The sequence below is a fragment of the Chinchilla lanigera genome, unplaced genomic scaffold (genome assembly GCF_000276665.1).
Source record: "Chinchilla lanigera isolate Chin_1 unplaced genomic scaffold, ChiLan1.0 scaffold00007, whole genome shotgun sequence".
NCBI lineage: Eukaryota > Metazoa > Chordata > Mammalia > Rodentia > Chinchillidae > Chinchilla > Chinchilla lanigera.
In genome coordinates, this window is record NW_004955408.1 from 26,714,444 (window position 1) to 26,741,563 (window position 27,120).

General features: G+C 40.2%; 1 protein-coding gene across 1 annotated transcript in view; it reads left to right on the plus strand.

Moving 5' to 3' along the window:
* The window catches only part of LOC102004358 (neuron-specific protein family member 2), a 60,066-nt gene extending 49,560 nt beyond the window's left edge, over positions 1 to 10,506 (plus strand). Inside the window, exons 4-5 of the mRNA XM_005376357.2 lie at positions 5,851 to 5,961; positions 8,650 to 10,506. Of these exons, the coding sequence (XP_005376414.1) occupies positions 5,851 to 5,961; positions 8,650 to 8,841 (303 nt within the window). The 3' untranslated portion in view covers positions 8,842 to 10,506. The remainder of the gene's footprint in view (positions 1 to 5,850; positions 5,962 to 8,649) is intronic.
* The last annotated feature ends 16,614 nt before the right edge of the window (positions 10,507 to 27,120 follow it).

Genomic DNA, 27,120 nt, shown 5'->3' on the forward strand with positions numbered 1-27,120 from the left:
TCTGCACAGTGCCCCAGTGAGATGGCCTGCAGAAAATCCGCCCTTGGACCAAATGAGAAATCGTCAGGTCCTCACTCCACTCCGAAGACCAATGCAGATGTAATCCTTAAGAATTCAGATACCCACATTCCTCCCGTGAGTCAGTCCCTTTCTCGTATCTCACAGCACAGTGCTCCTATCCTAGGCTTCCTCAAGTCATCTCCCCGTTCCACTCCACAGCAAAAATCTGGCATCAGCCTTTGGAGCTTGTCCTAATGCATCAGCCTTGCAACTAGCTTCCCTGATTCCAGCTTTATCCCCTGTCCCAGCCTACCTCCATGTTGCCTCCAAGAGACATTCCTGCAACACCCAGTTTGGATCCTGCCACTCCTCTCCTTAAAACCTTCAATGGATCCCTGCCTTCCTTGCAGTAAAGTTCAAGTTTTAATCTGTTCTCTTCTTTTCCTCCCCAGCCCCTGCGGCCTCTCTCTCACTTGCACCCTCTCAGTCACACCCTATGTTGCTGTCAGAACAGCCCATGTTCCCTGCAGCTTCTCTTCCACGGCAGATGCACTTTCCTCTGCCAAAGGCTTTTGCCTCCAATATTCTAGTGTGTGCCAATTAAGTCACTTCTGGTGCCACATCCCTAGGAGGTCTTCGTGGTCCACTGCACGCAAGCTGGTTAGGTCTAGGATCTCCTCTGCAGGTTGCTTCAATTATGATGTCACCCCCATAGTATCAATGTCTATGTCCTGCTCTCCACCTCTGCCTCACCCTGTAGACCGTGAGTCTGAAGTTGGGCTATGCCTGTTTCACCACAGTGCATTCTTTGGTCTCCCTGGCTCTTCGGGAATGATTGGCATGAGTTGCAGAAATCACCAAAATTCAGGAAAGGAAGCAAATGTTTATCCCATCAAAACAAGCTCCTTTCATGCTAATTCCAGGGGTATGGAATATGTGATTCAGCCTGGCATAAGTTAGTCTTGCTTGGGCAGAATCCCATGCATGGATTGGGTTTGCAGCCCCAGGACAAGCAGCATCCATCTACTCAGCATTAGATTGTTCACGGTGAGTGTCAGAGGGGCCACCCTGTCAGTGTCTACTCACAATGATCATGCCACCCTCTCTGCAGCAGGGAACAACCTCGGGGCTTCCAAACACCTCAGAGCCAGGACTGCAACCCTAGAGATTCTGATGCTATTGGTCAGGGTGGGGCTGGAGCATCAGGATTATTTAAATTGCTGCCAAGGTGATCCTACAGGGTGTAGCCAGCTGGAAAGCCACTCACACTGGGTGAATGGATCTCTTCTCTGTTGCATATTATAAGCACTTGGACAATTTATAATAATGCCTATGTCCTGGGCCCACCCATCCCTGGCCTATCAAGTTAGAATTCGTGGAGGTGATAGCAAGCTAGATCTCAGATGCTTCTAATGTGAAGTAGGAATAGAAACCACTGTACTTATAGAGGAACACCCTCCATCTGCCCCTTCCTTTGTCTCTTCCCACCTTTTCTTTTCCCAGAAGCATTTGCTGAAGACTTCCTCTCTGCTCACATTGTCAAGCTCTGGTGACACTTTGGTGAATCAGACCCTGCTCCTGCTAGGCGGAGGTGGTTAATTCAGGAGCTGTTTGGAACGGTAAAGCTCACCTTTGTGAGGGAACTTGTCCCAAGGATGGAACTGCTGAGTCCTCTTCACTAACCTGCTGCTGGCCAGGGAGCATTGATGCTGAATGCATGCACTTGTACCTGTGTTTACACATCTTGCCCTGTTTCTGAGTTTGCCAAGTGGTCTCAGGCTCTATTCAGGGATTAGGATTGCAAATAGCTGGGAGGATGGGAGACTTTCTGGGAGCTCCCTTACACTGTGCATCAGGCTGCCGGCGACAGCACAATGGGGCTGCAGCTCTCTGCTCCCTCCTTAGCATGCATGAGGTCGGAAGCTGCACTGTTGCCGTGAGTGTGCCTGTGATTGTAGCTGTGTCCTGGCATTGAGGCAACCCTTCTGGCTAGGCCAAAGTAACACTCTCTGTGAAGCAAAGGGATGCTTGTGGCGTTTTAAGATCTATTTGCCAGAGTCACCATGTGGGAGCAAGTCTTCCCACCCTGGGGTGGAACTGTGGGTAGCAGGCTCCTGCCTGGGCTCAGGGCATTTATTTTTAAAACAAGTTAAAATTCACATAATGTAAAATTAATAACTTGAAAATGAACAAGTCAGTGGCATTTAGCACATTTACAGTGTTGTGAAATCATCATCTGACTCTAGTTCCAAAAAAATTTCACCACTACAGAATAACCTGGTACCCAAGCTGTCATGCCACATTCTACACGACCCTGAGCCCCTGGCAATGACCCTTAGATTTAGCTGTTCAGGATATTTAATACAAATGAGATTACATAGTATGTGTCTTTTTCTATCTAGTTGTTTTTTTTTTTCAGTTAGCATAATGGTTTTGAGGTCTATTGACATTTGTAATATGTACTTCCTTTCCTTTTATGACTGAATAATATTCCATTGGGTAGATACAGAGTCATACTTCAAAATCCCTGGGGCATCTCACATGTTTGAATACTTTATATAAAATGGCAAAGTATCTGCATGTGATCTATGCATATCTTCTCACGTCCTTTAAATCATCTCTCTATTCTTTATAATCCACACTATAACGTAAACGTTATAAAATAAGTGTTACACTATTGTTAGGGAGTAATGAGGAAAAAAGTCTGCTCAGGTTCGGTGCACAAGCAATTTATGGTTTTTCCAATTAATATTTTTTCCAGTTGTTTGGATCCCCAGTTGATTGAATCCATGGAGGTGTTTGATTGAGTCAGTGGATGTATAATTCACATACTGTGGAGGGCTAACTATCCACAATTTGGTTGTCTATTCATCAGTCAATGGGCATTTGGGATATTTCTGCATTTTGACTACTGGAAAATGTTGGCATTGTTAAATTTCTTTACATCTATATTCCAACATCTGTTGCTCTAAGGGGCCTGTGTCCTCAGTATTAGTGGGTAGTGGTCCCAATATACTCCTCTCCTGTACTACTTACTCCATTTCAATCCTTGGGGCTTCTGGAAGGGGGAAGTATCTGGGGACATCTCTTGGTCCAGATTCAGCTTCTGTGGACTTACCCATTTTAACCCCACCTCTTAGCTGCCTGGGTGACTCTGGTCTGATCATCATCTCATCCTATACTGCCATCATCCCAATCCTTGGCAGGAGGCTGGTGTGTATGCAACAGGTTTCCAAGGGCTTGGGGTAACAGCAGATGGGGAATGTGGGCAGCACATTGTATCAACAATAGCTTAAAACTGGCCCAAGGCTTCACACCCACACATGTGTGGGAATTTCTCGTGGATTCTGTCTGCACAGAGAGTACAGACAGACTCCCTCCATTTTCCACTTTCCTTCTTTCCTTTTCAAATTCCTCCCATATAGTATTTAAGTCTTCCAACAAGCAATTGCACCTGTATCGAATATTAGAGTCTTATCTTCTCTTATCCTTATAAACATGCCTTGGACTTGGAAGGACATATGATGTGGGCCCTCAAGTTTGATTTTATTTTTCTTCTAAGTCAGAGGGAAACTTCTATCTGTAAAAAGGATTCTGTCATATTTCTAGGTTAACTAACACAAAGGAGTATCAGCTTTTAAAAGTAACACAGATAAGAATTCTGCTTATAATGCCCAAATATCATGGGGATCACCTTTGTATTTTGTATACAGGCAGTGGGATGGAGCCAATAGAAATCCGGAGGTACTTCTTTTTCTCAAGGAATATTTAATAAAGTTATTAACTTTGTGTTAATGCAGCTAAAACAAAGCCACCTGTTTTCTGGGTAAAAAGGACTGGCTTTATCTGTGTACACTCAGTGCAGCTAGAAAATACTGTAATTAATATTCCACAACAAAATTTGAATAGCTGCCAACTGTTCCAACTGTTTGTTCCTTTATGGTAAATCCTGATGGAGCCTCCACTTCTGTGTTTTATTTTTTAAAAACTTATTTTTAAAGATAAATAACAACCAGACTCTGAAACTTTACTCTGAGCAAGTTGGACACTACTGCACACTTTTGAACCTTCACTTAGATTTCCAAAGATTTCTCTGGTTGCTGTGTGTCAAAGAGACCAGAGTGTGAAGAATCTGCTAGTCAAGGACTGATTTAATACTGCATCTGAGAGAGGATGATAGTGTGGGCCATCTTGGGAATGACTGAGTGGTAAGAAGCGGCCAGATTCTGAAGGCAGAGATGACAGGTTCTCCAGATAGACTGGATATACAACGTGAGAAAGAGGGAGAGTCAAGAGAGATTTCAAGCTTTTGGCTTAAAGACTCCCAAAGGTGGAGTCCATGTTTCCTGTCATGCAGAAGAATGCAGGTGGACCAAATCTGGAGTAGGAGGAGAGCAGTGTTTTGAGGAATGTGTTCAAGTGTATATTCAATGTTCAAATGGAGGAAAAACCAGCAGCTGATGCCTGAGGTTGGAATTCAGTGGTGGTGATGGAAGGCAGAAAGGAAAGGAAGTGATAGTTTAATAATTAGCCTCCATACACGCACTGTTGACAGGAAAAATAAAACAAAGGGGGAAATCATACAAGAAAGAACTTAACCGATTATCCTGTAGAATGGAGAAACTAAGGCCCAGAGACCACAGGTGGTTTGCTGATCACACTGAGAGTAAGTGAGAAAGTCAATACTGAGCCTGTCCGCTGGGTCCCTGGCCCTCTTCTCTTTCCAATATACCATGGACCACACCGTCCACAAGCTGTACGATTTGGAGGCTGCACACATGGACTAAAAGCTGGTTGCACTGAGACTGGATGACTTTCAATTATTTATTTACTCATTTTATAGAGAAAAGGTAAAACAAAATTTCTTAACAAAATAATAGGAGAACAACAATAGTTAATATATTACACGTCATTACCTTTAAAGTACTTGCTCAGGGCACAAGATATGGGCATAAAAATGTCTGCAATTGATATTAGGACAAATGAACTAAGGACTATTAGGACAAATTCACTTTTTAATGAACTAAGACACATTAATCATATAACTGACTTGCATTTTTCCACTTTTCCCTAGAACATACAAAGAATTGAAAAAAATCAGATGCCCCAAATTCAAAGACCCAATCCAAAAATGAGCAGCTGAGATCAATACACACTTCTTAGACGAAGAAATACAAATGGCAAATAAATGTATGAAAAATTGTTCAACATCATTAGTCATTTGAGAAATGCAAGTTAAAACAACACTGAGATTTCATCTCACCCCAGAAAGAATGGCCATCATCAAGAAATCAACCAATAACAAATGCTGGTGAGGTTGTGGGAAAAAAGGAACTCTTCTCCACCGCTGGTGGGAGTGCAGACTGGTACAACCACTGATGAAATCAATGTGGAGTTCCTCAAAAAACTGAGATTAGAAGTCCCATTCAACCCAGCTATTCCCCTTTTGGGTATCTTTCCAGAAGAATTGAAAACATAATGCCACAGCAATATATGTGCACCCATATTTATAGCAGCACAATTTGTAATAGCTAAATCTTGGAAACAACTTGAATGCCCCTCAACCAAGGAATGGATTAAAAAAGATGTGGCATTTTTATACAATGGAGTACTACTCAGCCATAAAGAAAGAGAGACTTGAGAATTGTATAAGTAAATGGTTGCAACTTGAACACATACTCATAATGAAATAAATCAGACTCACACATAAAAACATTGTATTGTCTCCCTAGTGTAAGAAACTGACAATGTAAATAAGCTCTAAAACATACAATAGATGTTGTGAAATGGGAAGAAACTGTTCAAAAGGTTAAAGGAACTTGCATTATTTTCAATTTTGTCTTCCTCCAGGTCACCATCCTTGTCAGTCTGGCCCTCGCTTTCCTTGCTTGCATTGTGTTCCTGGTGGTGTACAAAGCCTTCACCTATGATCACAGCTGCCCAGAGGGATTTGTCTATAAGGTAAGGGGAGTGTGACTGTAGTTCCACATTACTGTCTGCTTCAGTTGGAGGGACTGTCATGCCTTCATTTGTGTCCGAAGTTTGGGCATGGCAACTTCTTCGCACAGTGTTTTAAATGATCTTAGCTCATTGAAAAGAAAGTTCATATTTTTATTTATTGTTTCTCTTTTTTTTGTAAGAATCTTTTTGGTTTATATCTTGTACTGAGTACTCTGAAGATAATGACACATAGTATAATAATTATTGCTATTCTTTTATTACTTGATTATGAAAATTTGTTTTATTCCTCTCATAAAAGAGAGGAATGAAAAAGAAAAAAAGCTATATCATGCGTTTGGAAAAGAGTTTTCCTGAAGGACTCAGTAGACATAGAGTTCTTCTCCCAAGGTTTGGAGGTGGCCCAGCTGCCAATTGCACATCACTGGTGAAGGGACCTCACCATCACTGGGCATTGGTTTTTCCGTCTTTGGAAACCTCTGCTTGACATGCTTCTGAGCCTTGAGTTAGTCTTTCTGCATAGATGGCTGTTTCTTTACTCCACATTGTCCCTGAAGAAGTGTAAAGTCACAGAGCTATGCTTCTGAGAGTTTCTCCTCTAGTCTTGTAGCTGGACATCTGATCTACTGGTGTCTTTTGAAAATTATTTTTACTAGTATGTATTTGTGGTGCATAATGAATATATTCTCCATGAGGAGTTAGTACATGTAGATATCACATTTTAATCCTTTTATTTTCCCTTTCCCTTTATCTCTCCATCCCTACATCCCCTCACTGCCTACAAAAGATCTACTCTCCTCTTTCCTACATTAATATTTATAATTATTATTTACTAAGTATTATATGTCAGGCCCTTTGTTAGACATTTTTATAAGCATTGTCACAGGCCACACAAACATTCTGAAGAGTAGTTTTTTTTTATTTTAAAGAGAATAAAAAATAACAAAATAACTAGAACATAGACAAAAATGAAACAAAGCAAAAACAAAATGATACAGGGTTTCAAAACAAAATGATAGGAATTAACAGTGGTTGTTATATTACATATTGTTATATTTACCCTATTTTGCATATGAGGAAATACAAGTTTAAAGCATTTAGTTAAGGTTTTCCAGACATATGTGATTTCCACAGTGGAGGATCAAACTTGGAAGCATATGTCCTTTGGTTCTGTTACACAATTCTCTAAGACTTTGCTCTTGATGACTAAAAGTCCAAGTTCTGAAAGACTGGAAACAACTAGCATTGGAGAAAGTTGAATAAAGTATGTCATATCCCCAAATAGAATTCTATAGATCTCTAACAGTGAAGAATACATTGGTATATAAACATAGAATATCCTTTAAGATGATATGGGTAAACAGAGGTCTACTTTTATGTGAATAAAAAGGGAAGTGAAAATATTTGCATATTTTTTTCTGAAAAAATTTCTAGAGGGATAAATTTAAAAATCAGTAAAATTAATTACTCAGGGATAAGGAAGGGAACAGGGGTCAGAGGACATAGATGGAAGCAAGGCTTCTCAGGATATACCTTGTTATATGTTCATGCTAGAAACATGTAAATAGTTGACATATTTAAAAATAAATAAATATGAAAAATAAATCATAAAAGTAAAAAATATAAACAGAAAGTTTGCTCTATATCAAGTTGAGGACATGCATTTACAAATAAGATAAAAGAATTTCAAATTAAATTGAAAATCATCCATTGTAAGTTGAAATATCATAAGTTGAAAATGCATTTAGTATATCTAACCCACCAAACATCATAACTTAGCTGAGTCATGGTGCAAATGGAAAATTTCAATTCAGTTTCCCATTTAAGTACAGATGGTCCTCAACTTACAATCGGAGTGTAGCCTGATAAACCTATCATAAGTTGAAAACATCCCGTTAAAATGCATTTACTCTAGCCAACCTACCCAAACCATAGCTTAGCTCAGCCTATCTTGAATGTGCTCAGAATACTTACAGTATCCTTCATTGGGATGAAACCATGTTTTACAAATCTTACTTTAGAGTAAAATGTGGATTTGTGATGGAGTTTAATGGCTAGTACATTGAAAGTGAAAAGTAGAATGGTCGTATAGGTATTGTTTCATGTCATCATTAAGTAAAAAGCTAGCAAGTCAAATCCTGGACTACCCATATCTTAAAGACACAGATTGCTGTAGATAAATATCAACATTCCTTTAGTAATCTAACTCTGAGTAGTAATATTTGTGTTATTTTTGTAGGACACAAATTGTAGGGGAGTGCAAATGCATGATTATATTAAAATTGTTGGGAACCAAGATATTTGATATAAAAAAGAGATAGAAGTCTAAAGTCAAGGACATAAAGAGCTGTGATCCCCCAAGTAATTGGGGACTAGATAAGGAGATCTGGTTAAAAACACCAATGATGTCTCCTACAGTGCAATGTTCAATAAGCAGATGATGTTGGCCTTGAATCATTGCCAACATCAAGTTCATTTCTTCTGGCTTCTTCTCAGGGGTAGCTCTGATGATGGTGGTGATGATGATGATGTTGGGCTGTCTGCTGTGTGCCAGGCCCAGGTGGGGTCTTACCACTTGCCATGTGTCTGAGAGCCTGATTGAACCTGTGGTTATTGGTAGAATAATATGTCTCAAGGTGGGTTGGAAGCTGCCCACCAAACTAGTCCTGACACTGTCTATTTCTTCCCCAGCACAAGCGCTGCATCCCGGCCTCCCTGGATGCTTACTACTCATCCCAGGACCCCAACTCCAGAAGCCGCTTCTACACAGTCATCAGCCACTACAGTGTGGCCAAGCAGAGCACTGCCCGGGCCATCGGGCCGTGGCTGTCGGCAGCTGCTGTCATCCATGAGCCCAAGCCGCCCAAGACCCAGGGCCATTAGAGGCCTACCCCAGCCAGACTGGGGGTGGTGGTAGTAGGGAGGGGGCCTCCCCCATTGGCTAAGCCAAGCTTGAGTTACAAGACAACACTGTACTCCTGGGATGTGGGGGTGGGGGCGGGGCAGGGGAGGGCGGGGGTGGCACTCTCCGAAAATATTGTGCACTGGAGTTGTCTGAATCGATATTTCTTTTTGTCCTTTGGTATTGTTGATTCGTCCCTAAGTCAGGCTCATGTACAAAGGCATGTTTCGTGTTGATTGTTCCCATGTAAGATATTTTCAAAGCCACTGCTTATTCTTTGTTAGGAAAATTTAAAAGCAGAAAAGGAGAGACACAAAGAAATAAATAGAAAGCATGAAACAGGCTTCACCTGGAAGACGTTGGAGAGCAGTAAAGAGCACAGACTGGGCTTCTGAAACAAGGAACTGTAGCTTCACTGTGGGCTTTGGAATATGTGAGTGGCATTGACTGAGCCTCTGGCCTGCAGGATAGGAGCCCTGGAGGTTAGCAATGGTTGAGTCAGAAAGAATTGACTTTGGCATTTCTAATCCCAGGATGCACACAGCCCAGAATAAAACGTACCGACCACTGGTGCACCGGCAGGATGAGCACAGACTTTAGTTGGGTGTTCACGCTAGGGCTTGGGCAGACCCACATGGCCTAGGCCAACCCCTATGACCTGGGCTCTGAATGCTCACCCTGTGGCAGTGTGTTTTGCCTAAGCAAGCACTGGGATGTGGGCAGATTTTCTTTGTTGCTTTTTTTTTCTAGATCTATCCCTGGATATTGCACTTGTTTATGAGACAGCAAGGGTAGAGAGGGAGAAAATGGGGGTGAGGCTTCAAGAAAAAAGAAGGCACAAGGCAGGGATGTGATCCTTGGCCAAACTAGAAGCACAGACACACAATTTTAAAATTTTTTATCTGTTTGTGGTTTCCCAGAATGCTAACTGCCATAGCAACAATTGGATTGTAATCAGGAACCTCAAGTGGTAGTCAGGAAGAGACTTTAAGATTGAGGCTGCAATAATCCCAACTCATTTCTGGAAGAAACCGGGAAAGGTGACTTTTGTTCACTGTACTGTATTGACAGGGGATATTGGTCCACATTCCCCAATCAAGTTCTAGAAGCTTCTTACAAGGAGGCAACATCTGGCATTGACCAGGCCTCTTGCTCCATGGAAGCATATAGGGCGGTCCTTGCCTTTCTCACAGTGTTTCAGGGAGGCCCATTCTGTGTAGGTGTTGGCTCCAGGCCCAACAGGGCCAGAACTGGCTAGGAGAATTGGCAATTTGAAATGTGTTACAGTTTCCCCATGAGTCTCCAATAGGCCATTTAAAAGGGATTTTTTGTGGCTTGCTATGTTGCCGAAATCATTATACTCAACAGCTGGAAAATAAGACTAGTATAGCTCAAACTATCCTGCCAAACGCGCTCATCTGATTTTTCCTTTCTCCTTCCCCATCCGCCCATCACCTTGAGTCACCTGTAATTCACTTGTCATCTGAAGCGGAATAACAAGCTGTCCCTAGCAAAACCGCTGAACGCTTTATAATTTTGTGGTGTATTTTTGTCAGTAGGTAGCAGAGGCTGAAGTATTTTTTGGTGTAATTCTTGAAATTTTCTGACAGAAAACAAATAAAGATAGATGTGTCTGAGAATCTTGACCTTCACTTGCAACTTTCTTTATCTTTTGCTCAGTAAAATAACCAGAAAGACGCTGGGGGTAGGGGCCTTGATGGGTGGGTGAGCCTTGGGGATAGAGTGGCCTGTGAGGCAGGGTGACATGGAGGACTTTCATCTTCAGGTAGCTGGGGCTTGACATGATGCTGAGATCCTACGCATGGACAAAGAAATGCACATGGCCACCTTGCTTGCAGTCCACTGTCCTTCATTCTCTGAGCCTCTGCTGGTCAGCTTCTGAGGGCCAGGCTGAGCTGGGCATGGGGCATACAGCACTAGAGGAAACAGAGTTCTTTACTCTATTTTGTGTTGTAACAGAATATAGCCTGGGTTCCTTATGAAGAAAAGAAATTTGTTTCTCCCAGTTCTGGAAGCTGGGAAGTGCATGATCATGGAGCCAGCACCCTGTGAAGGCCTTCTTGAACCATCATCCCAAGGCAGAAGGGCAAAGAGAAGGTGAGAGAGAGCAAGAGAGCCAACTGACAGCTTCAAGCCCTCTTACAGTGAGCATTCATCCACTCACATGGGTGGATACTCATGACCTAAACACTTCTCATTAGGCCCCACCTCTCAATACAGTTGCATTGGGGATTAAACTTCTAATAGATGCTCTTCGGGTAAATCATTCAAACCATAGCACATAATCACTACTCTGAAGTCTGCAGACAAAACTGACTATAAAATAGACAGTGGCAAAAGGAGAGTCTCATGATACTATTGACATCATGCACCTGGTGGCTTGCCAGTAGCCTGAGGAAGAAGATAATAAACATGAGTGGGACCCTCTGCATAACTAGCTTGTTTAAAGATAGGATGACCTGAGCATGTAGGAGTTATTGACCCCCTTACACAGGTGAAGAGACTGTGGCTCAGCAGTATGAGGAGACTGCTTGAGGGCGGTAGCAGGAGAGCTGGGATCTAAAGCTGGGTTTGAGTGATGCTTTTACTTCCCTTAACCACTTGTGTGTAGGACCTCAAGCAATGCTGTGAAAGTTATAGTCAATCCCTTAGAAAGTCAGTTTGCAGTTATTATGAAAGTAAACTCACTTATTCTCAGCCAGAATTCAGTTGCAATGGTTAATGCCAAAATAGCAAACACCTAAATACCCCATGTTCTGCAATAAGTACTGAGTGTTTTGTGTTCACAGAGCCACCCACAAATTCTAGGAGATGACTACCCCCATCTTTAGCACCATCACCATGAGCATCATCACTATAATCCCTAGATGAAGAAATGGAGACACAGAACAGTAAAGCAGCTTGCCTAAGGTCATTTGGTTAGTGCATGGCAAAGCTGTGATTCTAAGTCGTGTATTTTGGTACCAGTGTCATAATCACTATGACACACAGTCTGTGTTTTGCTCTGAAGTTCATAGTTTGTGACCGTTTTCTCTACCTTAGATGTCAGGCCACTTGAGGAAGTGGTGTGGATTGACTCTGAGTTAAGCTGCAAATAGATGCTCTAAGCTGATTGCTGTCCTGGGGCGTGCATCTGAGCATGGGGGTAGTGGGGAAAAAGAAGACAGGAGAGCTCTTGCTCTTTGGGGCCACAAGGGCTGCTGAGCACCAGGGATCAGACAGCCTTATGCACACTCATGTGGACTTAGGCATCCAGTCTATCTTTAGGGCATGATAAGGTGAATTGAGTTGGAGAGGTCCAGGCAGAGGTCAGGGCTGGCATCTCTATCACAAGGGCCAACTGACCCATACAGCCAACACATAAACACCCAATGTATTTTTAGTTCCTCAATGTCAGCTAAAGACTTAATGAATACATGTGCAAATATTCTGTCATAAGTGGATTTCCCACTCTATAAACAATGAGCCAAAGCTACCATTACTCAGCAACAAATAGGCTATGGGAGCATAGCCAGAAACAAAGGAGGATGGAAGGGTAAGGAGATTGTGACAGCTATTTCTAGTCTCAGAAGAGACCCTGAAGTCATATACTATTGCTGACAGATTTATAATTCACATCATATTCACAACAGAATAAAGGAGGATGCCTAATTCCTCACATAGATATCCAAGGAGAGGCAGATCATCTAGAATTTAACCAAAGGAAGTTTGGTGAGGAGAAAGCTCCTCTGAATTTTGAAAGGTGGAATTTCACAGCTACTTCTGGTCCACAAGGGAGCCAGGGTAGCCAGGGAATTATCATACAAACAGCACGTTGGTTAGTGGAACAACTGTGTTTGTGGCTTTTGCACACTTTTTAATCTTTCCAACATCAGTGGGAGCTGATCTGGAAGGGCTCCCAGATAAAATAGAACCAAGCCTGTGTGGGAGATGTTTTGGAGCCAAGGGTCTCATTGTTACTGGAAATTCTAGGAGAGGAGGGCATGTTAGTGTGGTTGTCTACCAGGGCTGAACTGGCCTTTGAACTGGGCCTTGTAGGACAGGTAATATTTTTATAGGAAGAATGAAGGCAGGAGGAAAGACATCATAATGCTGTCCTCCAGGCAAATGGGAAGGGTATCATACAGGTGTGGAGAAGGGAACTCCATGAGGGAGTTCTCTTCATGAGGGATGTGGGATATCTCCCCTTTACCAGTGATGAATGCAAAGATGAAACACAAAATGAAATTGCTTCTGCTGCTCTGGGGCTCGTCATCCCAGCTAGGATAGGGTGGAGGTGGGAGTGGGGTAAAAATGAATGAAGGGCCAATTGCTGCATACTGGGGAAAAGCAATCATGGCGACCTGGGTCCATCACGGTGCCTGATCTCAGCAGTCAATAAGATCAGAAGACATTTAGGAGGAGACACACATTTTTCTAGGAAATTCAAAGACCACTTGTTGGAACTGTTTTGGATTGATTTTTCTCCCCTCCCCTTCCGCAGTGTGATCTGATCCAACTGGGTAGTCAAATGGAAGAAGAAATAGATTCCCAGCAATTTTTCCAAAAAGCACACAATGCCATCTCTTTAAAGAACAGTGCTCCTGAACAGTTTCAAAGAGAAGGGGTGGTTTCTATGGCAACGTCAATGCTGTTTTCCATAGATTAGAGTCAGTCTTACACAATGGGGTGTTTATCCCATTCTGTCCTTTTTACAGAAACAATGTGTCCCTTGGCACATAGACTCAGCATTCAGCTATTCAAATTTGCCTTCAAAGATTGCCACCCTCTTTCTGGATATCCTTATCCTCTCGCTCCTCTTCCTCTTTCTCCTCTCTTTCTTACTCTCTGTCTTTCTCTGTCCCCTTCCAAGAGAATGCTGTCCAGAGGCTGTGGAATGGTTTGAAGCCCTGATGTTTCAATGTAAGGTTTCTAGTGAACGCATTGGTGAGTTTGGGCCTTGTGTGGGGTGGGGAATAGGTAGAAGGGGAAGATGCCCTGTTAGGAGGGCAGCTACCCTTAGGTCTGGCCTTGGCCATCTTCCTCCCTCTCTGTACATCAGCCTCCTTGTCTTTAAAATGAGAACAAAAATTATTCCTCCCTCATTGTGTGAAGATTCTATGATAGAATGTTTAAAGATTTACCTATAGCAGGCATTCAATTGTAGCTGCTGTGGATAAAACGCTTACTCAGTCTCAGTTTCCTCATCTGCAGATCAGAATTATACTCTACTCCCAGCCCCTGTAGGGTTGCCATAGGTTAAAATAAGAGTAACAGCCTTCGAGTGCCTATAATATAGAATTGGTTACTTCCTGTCTGCCTTTAAGGAGCTCATAGGTCCCCTATCCCAGGCCCTGACTCTTTCTCCATCATCTGTCACATACACCTGTGCAAAAAGGCAAATGCTACTCCAATTCTCCATACCTACACTACTAACAGTTTTTAATTACTAAATTTAGTTATACAAATGTATTATTTTTATGATAAAGTATTGCTTTGGGTCTCATCACATATTCTGAAAGAATTTTTTTTATTTTAAAGATAAAAGAATAAAAACATTAACAAACACACAGACATAAACAAACGAACACAAAAACAATAAAAGCAAAGGGAAAGAATCTGAAAGATTTTTGATAAAATTCTTTACACACATATTTGTAAAGAAAAAAAGCAAGAAAGCAAGCAAGAAAGAAAGCAAGCAAGCAAGAAAAAAAGAAAGACAAAGAATAGACTTTATGCAGACTTCCCAGTTTTCTACTAAAATTCTTTTTCTTTTCCAGGATATAGTCTGACATCCCACATTGCATTTGGGTGTCTCCTTGGGGTCCCTAATTTATGATGGTTCCTTGGTTTTTACCTTATTTTTCATGATCTGGCCATTTTAAAAGAATACTGGCCAGCATGTAGAGTGTCCCTCAAAATTTGGTTTGTCTGCTCTCTTCTCATGTTACACTGAAGATAGGTATTTGGGGTAAATAATCACACAGATTCATGTGAGGGGCATGCTACTGGTAATGTTCACCTTGATCTGCTTGCTCAAGTGATCTTTGACAGGCTTCTCTATCATAATGTTACCATTTCCCCTTCACAATTTAGAGAAATAGGAGGCAAGTTACTCTAAGGACAGTGCAAATTACCTGTTTTTCCTTTCACTTCCACACACTCATTCTAGCATTCATCAACAGATTTTACCTGCAGCAGTTATGACACTGGCAAGTTAATAGTAATTTTCTTTTCCTCTCTTGCTTCTACAATTATTGCAGAAGAAAGGAAGAATTGTCCCTCCCCCGCATTTCTTTATTTTTCCATTTTTAAAATATTAGTATAAACTCATAGATCTTTACTTATTCTTTGGGTTATAATTCAACACTATTTTATTGTGTTCCTCAAATTGTTTGGGCTTTTGTTATTAAGAGCTATTTTAGGTTGGCTGCTTCCTATCTATCTATCTATCTATCTATCTATCTATCTATCTATCTCTCTACTTATCTATATCATGTATCTATCTATTTGAATGACAAGATACTCTAGGCTTATTGCATATTTTCCCTTTCCCAGACCTGAAATCAATCATGCCTCTAACCAGCCCTCGTTCCTTTTATTGTTATACAGATGTCCTTGTTTGCAAGCCTGCTAGGCTGAGCTAAAACTTATGAATATCTACTAGCCTATCTATATACTGTTTATTTGTTTATCTATTTACTTATCTACCTATTGTTTATCTACCTATCATCCATCCATCCAGCCATCCTTTCATCCATTTATCCATCTCAAACTTATATGAGTCTTTTTACCCCTCTAACTCCGAAGCACAACTGTACAACAACCATAGAATTTCTTTTAAAATTATTTTTGCTTTCTTATCACCTCTCTCTCTGACACTAGGAAATATAATTTTATGATCTATAATTATTTGTATACATGTAAACATGTTTCAGATATGTGCACTGTTTTGATATTTAGAATTTCAGACACTACTACAGACAATTTTTGAGTCATCTAGCATTGCATTTTAGAGAGTGTACTCACATATAAATGGATTTGTATTTTCTGAAGCTAACATTTTTGGAGGTGGGTAGTGCATGGTATTATATTTAAGCTATGTTTACAGAGACCTCACCACTGAGAGCAACAGTGAAATCTTATTAACAATAATACTGTACACATCATACCCATCTACCTTCACCTACTCATGCAGGATCCTGACCCCTTTGTAAAGCTATCACTTTCCAGCTTACTATAGGTGTTCCTGGGAGCTCCCAGGGGGAGTTTCACAGGTGCTAAATAATCATTGAGCACCTGTTGAGCTATGTTGTCTGCTGAGCTCCACAGATGCCCCAGATGTTCTCAGGCTGGTGGGCAGCTCCATGCTTGCTCCAGAGTCTGTGTAATTTCCAGCTGTCACAGGCTCTGGAGGAGTAAGGGAAGAAGCATTCTATTTCCTTTGAGTTTCACTTTATTATGAAGGGCCTACTGCAGGACTGCTCATGCCTCCTGTGCCCTGCAGTGTTCCAACCAAAAGAGTTGTCTATGTTATCTGTATTTTATTCACTGCACCCTAAGTCTCTGCCTCATCCTAGAGGGGACCCATTCATGAATACAGAAGGGCTGCTTTGAAAGATGGATTTAAGCAATAGCTGTAGTGCTAGGGTTTTAGGTAAATGGCTCACACATTCTAACTGTTCTATCTTCACCCATGGCAGACTCAGCAAATCAGTCACATCACTCTTTCTCACTATAGGGGCTGTGAGTTGAGTATAAATAATTCTAATCTTCAGATGAGGAACCTAGGGCTGAGTAAGAGTTTTATCAACAGCAGCTACAGTGATTTTCCTCTCTGAGCCTCCATTAGCTCATTTCAAAAGTATGGATGTTAACTTTGCTTCACAGGGTTGTTGTGAAGATTACTTGAGAAAGTACACATGTGTTTTTGGAGCTCTAAGATACTCTGGAAGTAGAGAAGAGTATTCTCTGACATTAATTTGCAGAAAGCAAACTTTGGCCCCAATATCCTCTTAAGGACTCTAGAGCCCATGGTCACCTGGCTAGAAACTCAGGGAGCTATGACTTAATGTAGGTCTCTCCAACTACGTTGGGGGTTGAATTGTGCAAGCCCCAAAAGCTATGCTGCAGTTCCCATCCACCAATATTTCATAATGAGTATGTTTGGAGGTAAGGTCTTTACAGAGATAATCAAATTAAAATAAAGCCATCAAAGTGGGCTCTGCTCCTATATCACTGGTGTCCTTATGAAAAGGGAGAACTGCACCCATTCATGAGCATACCTGGTGAATGTCCTGTGAAGGTTGATGAGGTAATGGCTCTATAAGCCGGGGCATACTGAAGATACTAAGACACTACCCAAAGCTGGAGGAAAAGCATGGAACAGATTATTCCTTACAACTCTCAGAAGAAAGCAACCCTTGCTAATACCTTGTTATTGTACTTTATCATCCAGGATTGAGACAGTAAATTTCTGGCTTAAACTTTAAGTCACCATTTGTGGTATTTGGTATGATAACTAGTAAACTAATATAGTCTCCAAACATTATGCCCTTCCTATAAACTGCATGTGATAATGCTTCATGTGTAGATATTGTAATAAATACATACAAAATCAAATGAATCTGTCCAAGTCAGTGTTTACTAGCCTTCATGCATGTGCACAGTACCTGCTAGGGACTGAGAAGAAAGATACAACTAAAATACAGACCACAGCTTCAAGATGATAATGACAGATGTCAGACACGTACAGCTTTAAAGTGATGCTCTTTCACTGTTTTAAATGTCTCATAGTCATTCAGGAAGTGCCCATGTTATCTGAATGAGCTTCTGGGGAGGATCTTGTCCTGACCCTACAAAATTCCCAGAATGATACTCACAAGACAGGATATAGGATAACCGAAAGTTTGGAGAGGACCAAGTGAAGGAAGTACACCCTAGGGTAGTCCCAGCGGTTTCACAGTGTGGTGAAGCAGAGCACAATCCACAGTCACTAACAACAATTATCATGCCCACAGTCACACTGACAACAACCACCAACTACCAGTGAGCTAGCGGAAAAATAGGAGCTAAACTACATTCAGACCAGATGAGCTGGAAAACAAACGTTTTCTCGCATATTTGCTGCTAGCTTTCAATCTCCTCTTTTGTAATTATCAAAGTCAGATAAAATGCATCAGCAATTTGGGCTTGAAAACAGCAAAGGTAGTTGGCATTTAATTGCATTTGGAATGAAAATAGAGGAAAATCTTTTAAAATCATTATTGTATTTTCTGCAATGTGAGAAGTGGTGCTTTTAATTAGCTGTTCTTTGACCCTTTCTGAGCAACACAGATGAAAGCTGGACTCAGTCCAACCCCAAATTTACTTCCAAGCTCTATGCCACACTTCCAAAGCAAGCAGAGGTGGCTGCTGGTGTGGAGCCTTCTTATTGGAAAAAGTAGGGCACCCCCAGCTCCCCAAGGGAGTTCAGACCTGGTATTATTGAGAAGCAACAAGCAGCAAATTTTGGTTAGACATCAGCCTGCAATATCATCCTGCAGCTCTAGGAAGAAAACCTCTTTCAACACAGGTCTAGAAAATATGCACAGCTGCAAAGCACACCATGGGATTCTGTGGCTCCCGGATGTGCCTGTCTTTCATCTGGCCCATCAGACAACTTTACTGTGGCTAACTGAATTCTTTGCAAATAAATTTCCTTTCCCCAAAGGAAAGGGGCAGCTTAATTTTCTCCCCTAATGCAACAAGATAAAGAGAATTCAGTTCAGGTTTCCTCTTGAGTAGAGCACTATATTTATTTGGAAGACATGACTCAAGAAGCTCTTGGAGGAACAGGTGACACCCTAAGGCATTAGTTTTCAAAAATGTTTACTTGAAGTTCTCCCAGAATAACAATAATTGAAAACCAGTGCTTCTCCTTACACATTTTTAAGATGATATGTACATTCTTGCTTTTGTTTTTGGTACCGGGAATCGAACTCATGACCTTGCGCTTGCCAGGCAGGCGCTGCGCTGCTGAGCTATATCCCTAGCCCTGATATGTACATTCTTTAAATCACAAGTTCAAGCATTTATAAACAATATAATTTACTATTTATGGTATCTGAATATGTGCTTTAAATATGTGCTTTGAAACTTGTACATTTAGGTCTTTCATTTTTTTGGAGATAGGATACTTATACATATTTATGGGGTAAAGCATGACAATTCAGTACACGTATACAATGTATAATGATCAAATTAGAGTAATAAGATTTTCCATCTCCTCAAATTTTGATGATTTCTATGTATTGAGAACTTTCCTACTTCCTTTTTCTAGTTATTTTGTAATATGTCACAGACTGGTGTGGACTATAGTTACCTACTAGGATACAGATCACTAGAAAGCTCCTTCAGTTAAAAATGTCTGATAAGTATCTGAACTGCCAAGGATAGCTACTTAAACCATTAGTTGAATAAAAACGTCAGAAAACACTTGATATCATTACTTATTTCAAATAAGCTTGACCCTGAAACAAGCATCTCTTTTCTGAATCCTATGTTAGATAGACAGGGATGTCTAGGTTGTTGAATGAAGTCAGTCAGTAGGGATCCCTGAAAGGATCTTGCTTCAGTTTTCTCTACAGATAGTTTTGCCTGCCATAGTGCCTACCTCTCAGGAGCCACATACTGGCTTCCCCTTTCCTTGGCCTAGAGATCTCTGTTCTTGGCAAAATGCTGTTGTAATAGTGAGGCTGGATGAGAAGCCAGTCTTATTGTGGTTAAGAGGGAGAGGAGAGGTTGTGTCAGGGGAGATGAGAAAGAAGATGAGATAGCCCTTGGAAGTTAGTAGAGGGCCTATTTTAGAAGCAAATGCTTCTGGAAATCGAAGAGCTAGAAATGTATTCTCTAAAACAAACCTACTTTGTGCACCTTTCAAGAGTCTGTCTTCTCACTTTGAAGGCTTACAGACAGTACAAGCAGAAAAAGTGATTGATTAAAGTGTGTTAAGGGGTTACAGCTTCCCTGAGAGACCTGGAGACCCCAATTCCAGACTTAGCTTTCTGGGACAACCTTCAGGGCCACGCTGTAGAGGGAACCGATACAAAGGCCGATGGCCAAGGACACTGATGTAGTGTGGAAAAGAAAAGAGAAACAACACAACATGTCCTCATCTTTAGACCTCATCAGTACCCTCTTGTAATAAATAGGCTGAAATTTTAGGGTTAGTGAAGGAATACAAACACTGGCATGGGTATTAAAATATTCCACAGCTGTACATTTTTTTTTTTTTTGGTCCAAGGATATTGCCACCTAAATTAAGAACTAAGTCTTCTCACTCTAACCCCCATCTGGTGTCTTCATAGTTTTGGATTATTTGGAGAATGCACAAGGAAAAAATCATGGTGTGTTTCAAACATTTATGAAAGGTGAGAAAGATCTTTGTGAAAGAGTAGGAATACTCTGTCATCCTTCTCAGGAATACTGCAAAATCTTCCCAGTCACTTATCTTCCTGATTGGGATTCTTTTCTCTGGTATACCTTGCTCTGGAGCACCAGAGTGATGTCTTTTGCAAATTGTTAAGAAATCACTGGTGACAGTATAGAATAGTGTCACTACCTTGAGAAAATTTCTGGAACTTTTTTTTTAAATGCAATCAAATATATACTTATGACTTAGCAATTGCAATTTCAATAAATATAAAACATTTTTTATATAAAGACTCATACAAGAATATCTAGAGTAGCATTTTTCATAATGGCCAAAACATTGGAAAAAGCTTAGAAGAAAAATGAGAAACGAATTATGATATACTAGCTGTAAAGTGGTATAATATTTAACAATAGGATAAATGGACCACTGACATTTGCAGTGACATAGATGGATATCAAAATCATGTTGGATGAAACCTTATGCTAAAGAGTACTTAGTATCTGATTCCATTTACACAAAGTTTTGCAATAGACCAACCAATGGCAGACAGCCTCTAATGCTAGAAATCAGGACAATGGCTGCCTCTGGGGGTGAGTGGGTGTGGGGATTAACTGGGAACAGAGGACAAGGAAAACTTCTAGGGTGATGAAAATGTTTCACAACTGGATAGGTGTTTGCATTTCACAGGGCTATTGTGTGTCAGAACCCATCATCATGCACTTAAATATTTGTGCATGTCATTGCATTACACTTTATCTCCAAAAAAGAAGTGTAAAAAATGTCCAACACTAGTTAATGATTTGCATGCTGAAAGGCTTACAAGGACATGTACTGCTGTTTGGAACTTACTTAGAAATGAATGACAATCAAGAAGGAGTAATATATGAATAGAAGGGACAGCAGATAAAGTGAAATGTGATAAAAGAAACACAGTAAAGAGTTGGTTACACTTAGGTGATGGGGATATAGCAGTCCACTACACATTTCTAAGACCAATGGTATTTAAGGCAGGTCTACTTTAAAAACTACATGAAGTGCTTGAGCTATTTATCAAGCATTTTGATCACTAAATGATCATAATAGTCTTGTGATATATGCAAAGTCCCATAGTCCTCTTGATGTGAGCCAAGATTTGGCCCCCCAGGTAGTTTACCTCCAACACTCGTACTTTAGTCAGCACACCAAGCTCAAAGCTCACCCTTTAGAGGTGAGTAGATATTTTAAGTATTGGGGGTTAAGATTGGAAAAATCAAAACTGTATCTGTTGTTTAACTACAAACCAGGAGACCTTGACAAAGGTTTTGCTGCCATGAATTTTGCTTTCTTACTTTGTTTCTTATTGAGCATTTTGATCTTAAGACAATGAATTTTATAGGTTGAACTGTATCCTCCCAAAATATGGCCTTTTTGGAAATAATTTTTACAATTAAATTCAAGTTAAGATAAAAACATTGGGGTGGCGTTAAGCCAATATAATTTAGGTCCTTATATAGAGGAGAAATTTGGACAAACACACACTAGCGAGAATGCCATGTGGACATGCAGATTGAAACGATGTATACAAGTTAAGGAATTTCAAAGGATGACAGTCAACTATGAGAAGCTAGGAGAGAGGTATGAAACATATCCTCCTGACAACCAACAGAAGGAGCCAGTCCTGCCAATGTCTTGATTACAAACTTCCAGCTTCTAAAACTCACAGACAATAAGTTTCTGCTGCTTAACAATACAGTGTGTGGAATTTGTTCTGGCAACCCTTGGAAGCTAATATAAAACCAAAGTAACTTTTAGTCTCAAGGCATGCTGTTTGGTGATTTGTTTCTAAAACCATACACACACATGTGCATTTAACTTTGGGACATACATTTACCTGAATTTTTAAATGTGACACGACTAATATATTCATAGAGAATTTTGAGTTTCATAGCATAATGAAATCCAGGGATGTGATATATAGAAATAAATCTATTTTCCAGGGACCTTTCAGGAATCATCCATATGTAGCATACTCTGCTGCAAATTCTGGGAGTAAAAACGAAACTGTTTTGTAAAACTAAAGCTTTCACTGAGTTATGTTATCAGTACATCTGTGAGAGAAATAGTTCAGACTCATTTAAAGAGTAAAAGACTCAAGGGTGAGTACAACTTTTTTTTACTGAAAGGAAAAGAGTAGGGAGCCTTCTCTTGGTCTGTCGCTCTTCTTTCTTTCTTCCTGTAACACATCCCACCAACCGTGTGCTAGCTATTAGTGACAGTGAGTGGCAGACATGGTCCACAAAATATTCAAGCATTCCTTTGATGGAGTACAGCTGTTGCAGGGAAGCAGATGATGAGCTGTGCACTACATTTCCCAGATTCTTTTGCATCTAGGAGGTCATCATATGACTAAATTATACCAATCAAAAGTAGGAGGAAGTGATGTATGCCATTTTTCCATCTGCTTGGTTCTTAATGATAAATTAAGATGTTATTTTCCCATCCACTTGGTCTACTTAACTGAAAATAATTCATTTTGTTATGATATTTTTGCTTTTTCTGATTAAGAAACTTAGCAGGTTAAGGGGAAGGAAATGAAAAGGCTGTGGGGAAGAAAGGAGGGTTCTATTAGAACACTAGATTTTACAGATATCATTGAGACAAGTAGATGCATTTAGACGATTGAGGAAAGGGTGTTAATTAATATGAATCACACCAAGAAAAAGTTAGTTTTTTCTAAATTTTTATATATCTTGATTATATTAAGGAGAAAGTTTTCTTTTAGATCTACATTTCCTTAATATATTTCTACTATATTTACTTTTAGGATGTGAGGACACCTAACTAGAATTTACACTGTTTTAATTATATTTGTTTCATTATTACCTCTAGTTACAGCAGATGATATTAATTTTATGTTTATAGTCTTTATCTGAAGTTTCCTCTTTAAATAAAAAATTTAAGCAAATATATCTGTCTAATCAATATAGAAAGTATTAAGTAAATCATAGCCCACATGGTAAAGGACAAGGTAAAGATAAAGGCAGTATTTATATGATGAAATATTACCTTTTGGAAAAGTAGTTGGGAGATACAGTGTAATTAGTCAACTTTTCTACCACTGAGACACAATTCTTGACACTCAAAGCATAAAGGAGGAGAGATTTCTTTGGGCTTACAGTTTTAGGAGTTTCAATCCATGGTTGGCTAATTCTAATGTGAAAACATCATGACAGAAGGGTATGGCAAGGAAAAGCTACTCAACTCATGACAGAAAGAGAAGAACAAGGGAGCCTCTAGGAACAAAAAAAAACATCCTTCCAGGTCATGTTCCCAGTGACCCACCTCCAAGCAGGCCAACCTTCTAATAGCACATACATCTATGGACTCACCAATGGATTAATTCAGTGATGAGTATAGCACCCTCATAATAAAATGACTTTTCAAAAGTCTCACCTCTGAACATATGAGACTTCTGGGGAACATTTTAGATCTAAACCATAACATACAGGTCAAGAAGACGCTGTCCCAAGGAGTTATGCCTTAGAAATCAGAGAATAGAAAGGGAAGGCATGAAACCCTCCAATTTTACTCAGTCTCTCTCCTCACAGCTGTTATTCAGGGGCGTCTCCCTGCACACCAACTTTGTCATGGCAGAAAATGGTCATCAACAGTTCCCAGATTGTATAGCTCTCAAAGAAGTGATTGATTGACTTGCTATTGGCCCCAATTTCACATTCCCAGTTGTATCTATGGAGTCAGGTATCCGTCTCTGCTTTAATCACCTGTATAAAGGCAATGATGACATCGAGGCACATGACTGTGCTACAGTTATGACTGGGATAAGGAGTAAGTTCTGAGAGAAAAAGAGGTAATGACAAAACATAAATCAAAAAGTGGATAAATTTGACATCAAAGTGGAGAAAGTTTTGTAATGAAGAATTCTGTCAATAAAGTTAATAGATAAATCATAGACTGAGTAAATATACTTGCAACATCTCACATCAACAAATTGATGCCTATGATATGTAAGGAGCCTCTACAAATCAATTAAAAAAGAAAATAACATAATAAGAAATGAAGCAAAGATGAATAGCTCTTTCTCTTCCTGGAAAGTCCAAATGGCTAAACAATACCTCAGTAGTAACGAGGAAAATGGCAGTGTGAACACCATCGTGAAATCAATTTAAACCTATTAGTATGAAAAACATTACTGAGTGAATAGTTCCAAGTGACAGTGGGATGCAGGGAACCCAGGATTCTCTTGGTGAAAGTGGAAACATAAATTGGCAGAATCCTTCCGGAAAGTGGTCTATAGCAGTAAACAAAATTAAGCATGCCTCAGCCACATGGGCCAGTTAGCACATTTCTAGGTCTATAGCCCAGCAAAATACTTTCCAAGGTCAGCATGTGCTACATCAAATATTGCCCAGATCTGTGGAAAGGGAGGTGGGAAGGGAGGGCAACCTGGGTGCACACCATGAAAGATAAGAACAGATAAAATGTGATGAATTCATACAGGGAATCCTATACAGGAGCCAGAGTCACAAATGAGGTGTACCCACAGCTGCATGGAAACATATCCATGCAACAAAACTGAGGTATGGAAGTGGAAAACCAAATGAAATTAATTGTATGGTATTATATATTCAAATTAAAATGCATTACACATAAAGCAACAGTACTTATGGGATCATAATCAATGCCTATTTATGGCCTTTTCTGAGACCCATATAGGAAGTACATATGGTAATACTAATAATCAGGGAAGAAAGGGAGAAATATAAAGAAAATGGGCAGCTAAGCACACAGTCACAGGATGTTTCAGCAGTAGGCTGTGTGTGTTTTTGTGATGAGAGCAAGCTGGGACAGAGAGCCTCTGAGGGGCTATTGGAATAGTCTGGGTGAAAGATGATAAGTGTTGAACTCTTTTGGTAGTGATAAAGATGGAGTGATACCAGTGGATTTCAGAGATATAATGAGAGGGGAAGAAATTATGGGACATGTGATAAGTTGAATGTTGTGGATGGTGGTAGAAGAATTGAGAATATTTTTTTGTGTTTCTAGATAGCTAAGTAGATTGTGTTGGCATTACCAGGACATGAAATTCAGGAGAAGCACCAGGTGAGGGGTGAAAATAATGAGTTCCTCTTTGGCTGCCAATATAGGATGAAATAATTGGTGTAACTATGACGAATGTTTGAATGTATCATTGCAGATAAACATTTGGACAACACAATGAAGCAGATTCCCTGCCTAACATCACACATACTGCTATGCTAAGGTAGCCTTCAAAAATGTCTAGGATGACTTAGTGAAATGAATTTCTGGACTGAAGAAGAGAGCAAATAATATTTATATCCCAGCAAAGGTCAGGATTTGGGCAGACCCAGTCTGAATAAGAGGTTTGCCTTGGGAGTTTGAAACAGAAAGGCTGGTACTCATTTTTAAATTTCTAAATTATAACCTGGGATTTATGCAAAGCATTTTATTTCCAATTGACTCTGAACATGATGAATATCAATACTGTGGGGCTTTTGTGATACAATGTCAGGGTTTATTGGGGGAAATAAATACTCATGACAAATTTTTCATATCCTAAATTCTTCATTTATGTAGCATTTGGCAAATGCAAGGACTAGGGGCTGGGGGAATGTCAATTTGATCATATTAATGAGCTTAAGGTGAGTGAGAAACACCTCTCAATGATTTATTGAGTTCTATAAACATCTTACAGATGTCAGGAATAGAAAAGTGAAAAGTTAGTGAGAGGCTGGGGCACTGAACTCACTGCAAAGAGGCCTGGGCTCCAGCTCTGCCAAGACATGTTTAAGGGCCTTCGGTGAGTTAATTCCATTTACCACCTGGAGTCTCTCTCACCTGTTTCCTCATTTATAAAACACATTGGTTCAAAGTTATAGTCTTTGCGCTGTTACTCTATTAATTCAAGATCTCTTTCTTCCACTCCTAACCTTCATGTTTTCTGAAATGGATCAACTCACATGTTTGTGATCCTTTACAAGGATTTTCCTATTCATGACCTTGATGAATCTTCACCACGTTTGCATAAGATAGGAAGTACGTGGCTGGGCTTCACTTTCTAAGTGAAGAAGGTGAGAAAATAAAGTTCCAAAAGGGGACATAATTTTTACAAGGCTAGGGTAGCTGAAAAATAGAGCAAACAGCTGTCTCAATTTACCAAGACATTCCCAGCTTTGACACTGAAAACCCTTGCTCTGGTTTGGACATGGTTGAGTGTGTCTCCCAAAGAAACTCAGTGTGGTGATAGTGAGAAATAGGAAGCTCGAAGAGGTGGGGCTTAGTGAAAGATACATAGGTCATTGGGATGCTGCCTGTGGAAGGGATTAACAATTCTTAAAGAACACCAGTTAGTTCCTGTGTATAGATTCCTAGCTTCTCTCCTTTCTCTAGCTTCCTGTCTCTTAGGTGGCTTCTCCTTCTCATACGCACTTCTGCCATGATGATATCAGCTGCACTGTGATATAGCCAGAAAACTTCCACTAAAGCTAGAAAATCTAGGCACCATGATCAGGACCTCCAAACCTGTGAGCCAAGTAAGCCTCTTTTTACATGTTACTCAGCCTCAAGTACTTTGTTATAGTATCAGAAAACAGACTAACATAGTCCTACATCCCAGGAAACCCTTTAGTCTGGGATGGGCTGGTATTTTAGGAAAATGTAACTGTAGCTTTAAAATCATGCCATAAATTTTCAAATCTTGTGCTCTTGTCAAATAAATATTTTACTATGGACTTAGAAATACAGTCCTTTTCCTTCTCTTCCTGTTTCCTATCCCTACACTCTACCCCATACTCCTACTTCCCAGAAGATTGCCAGAAACCTTTGG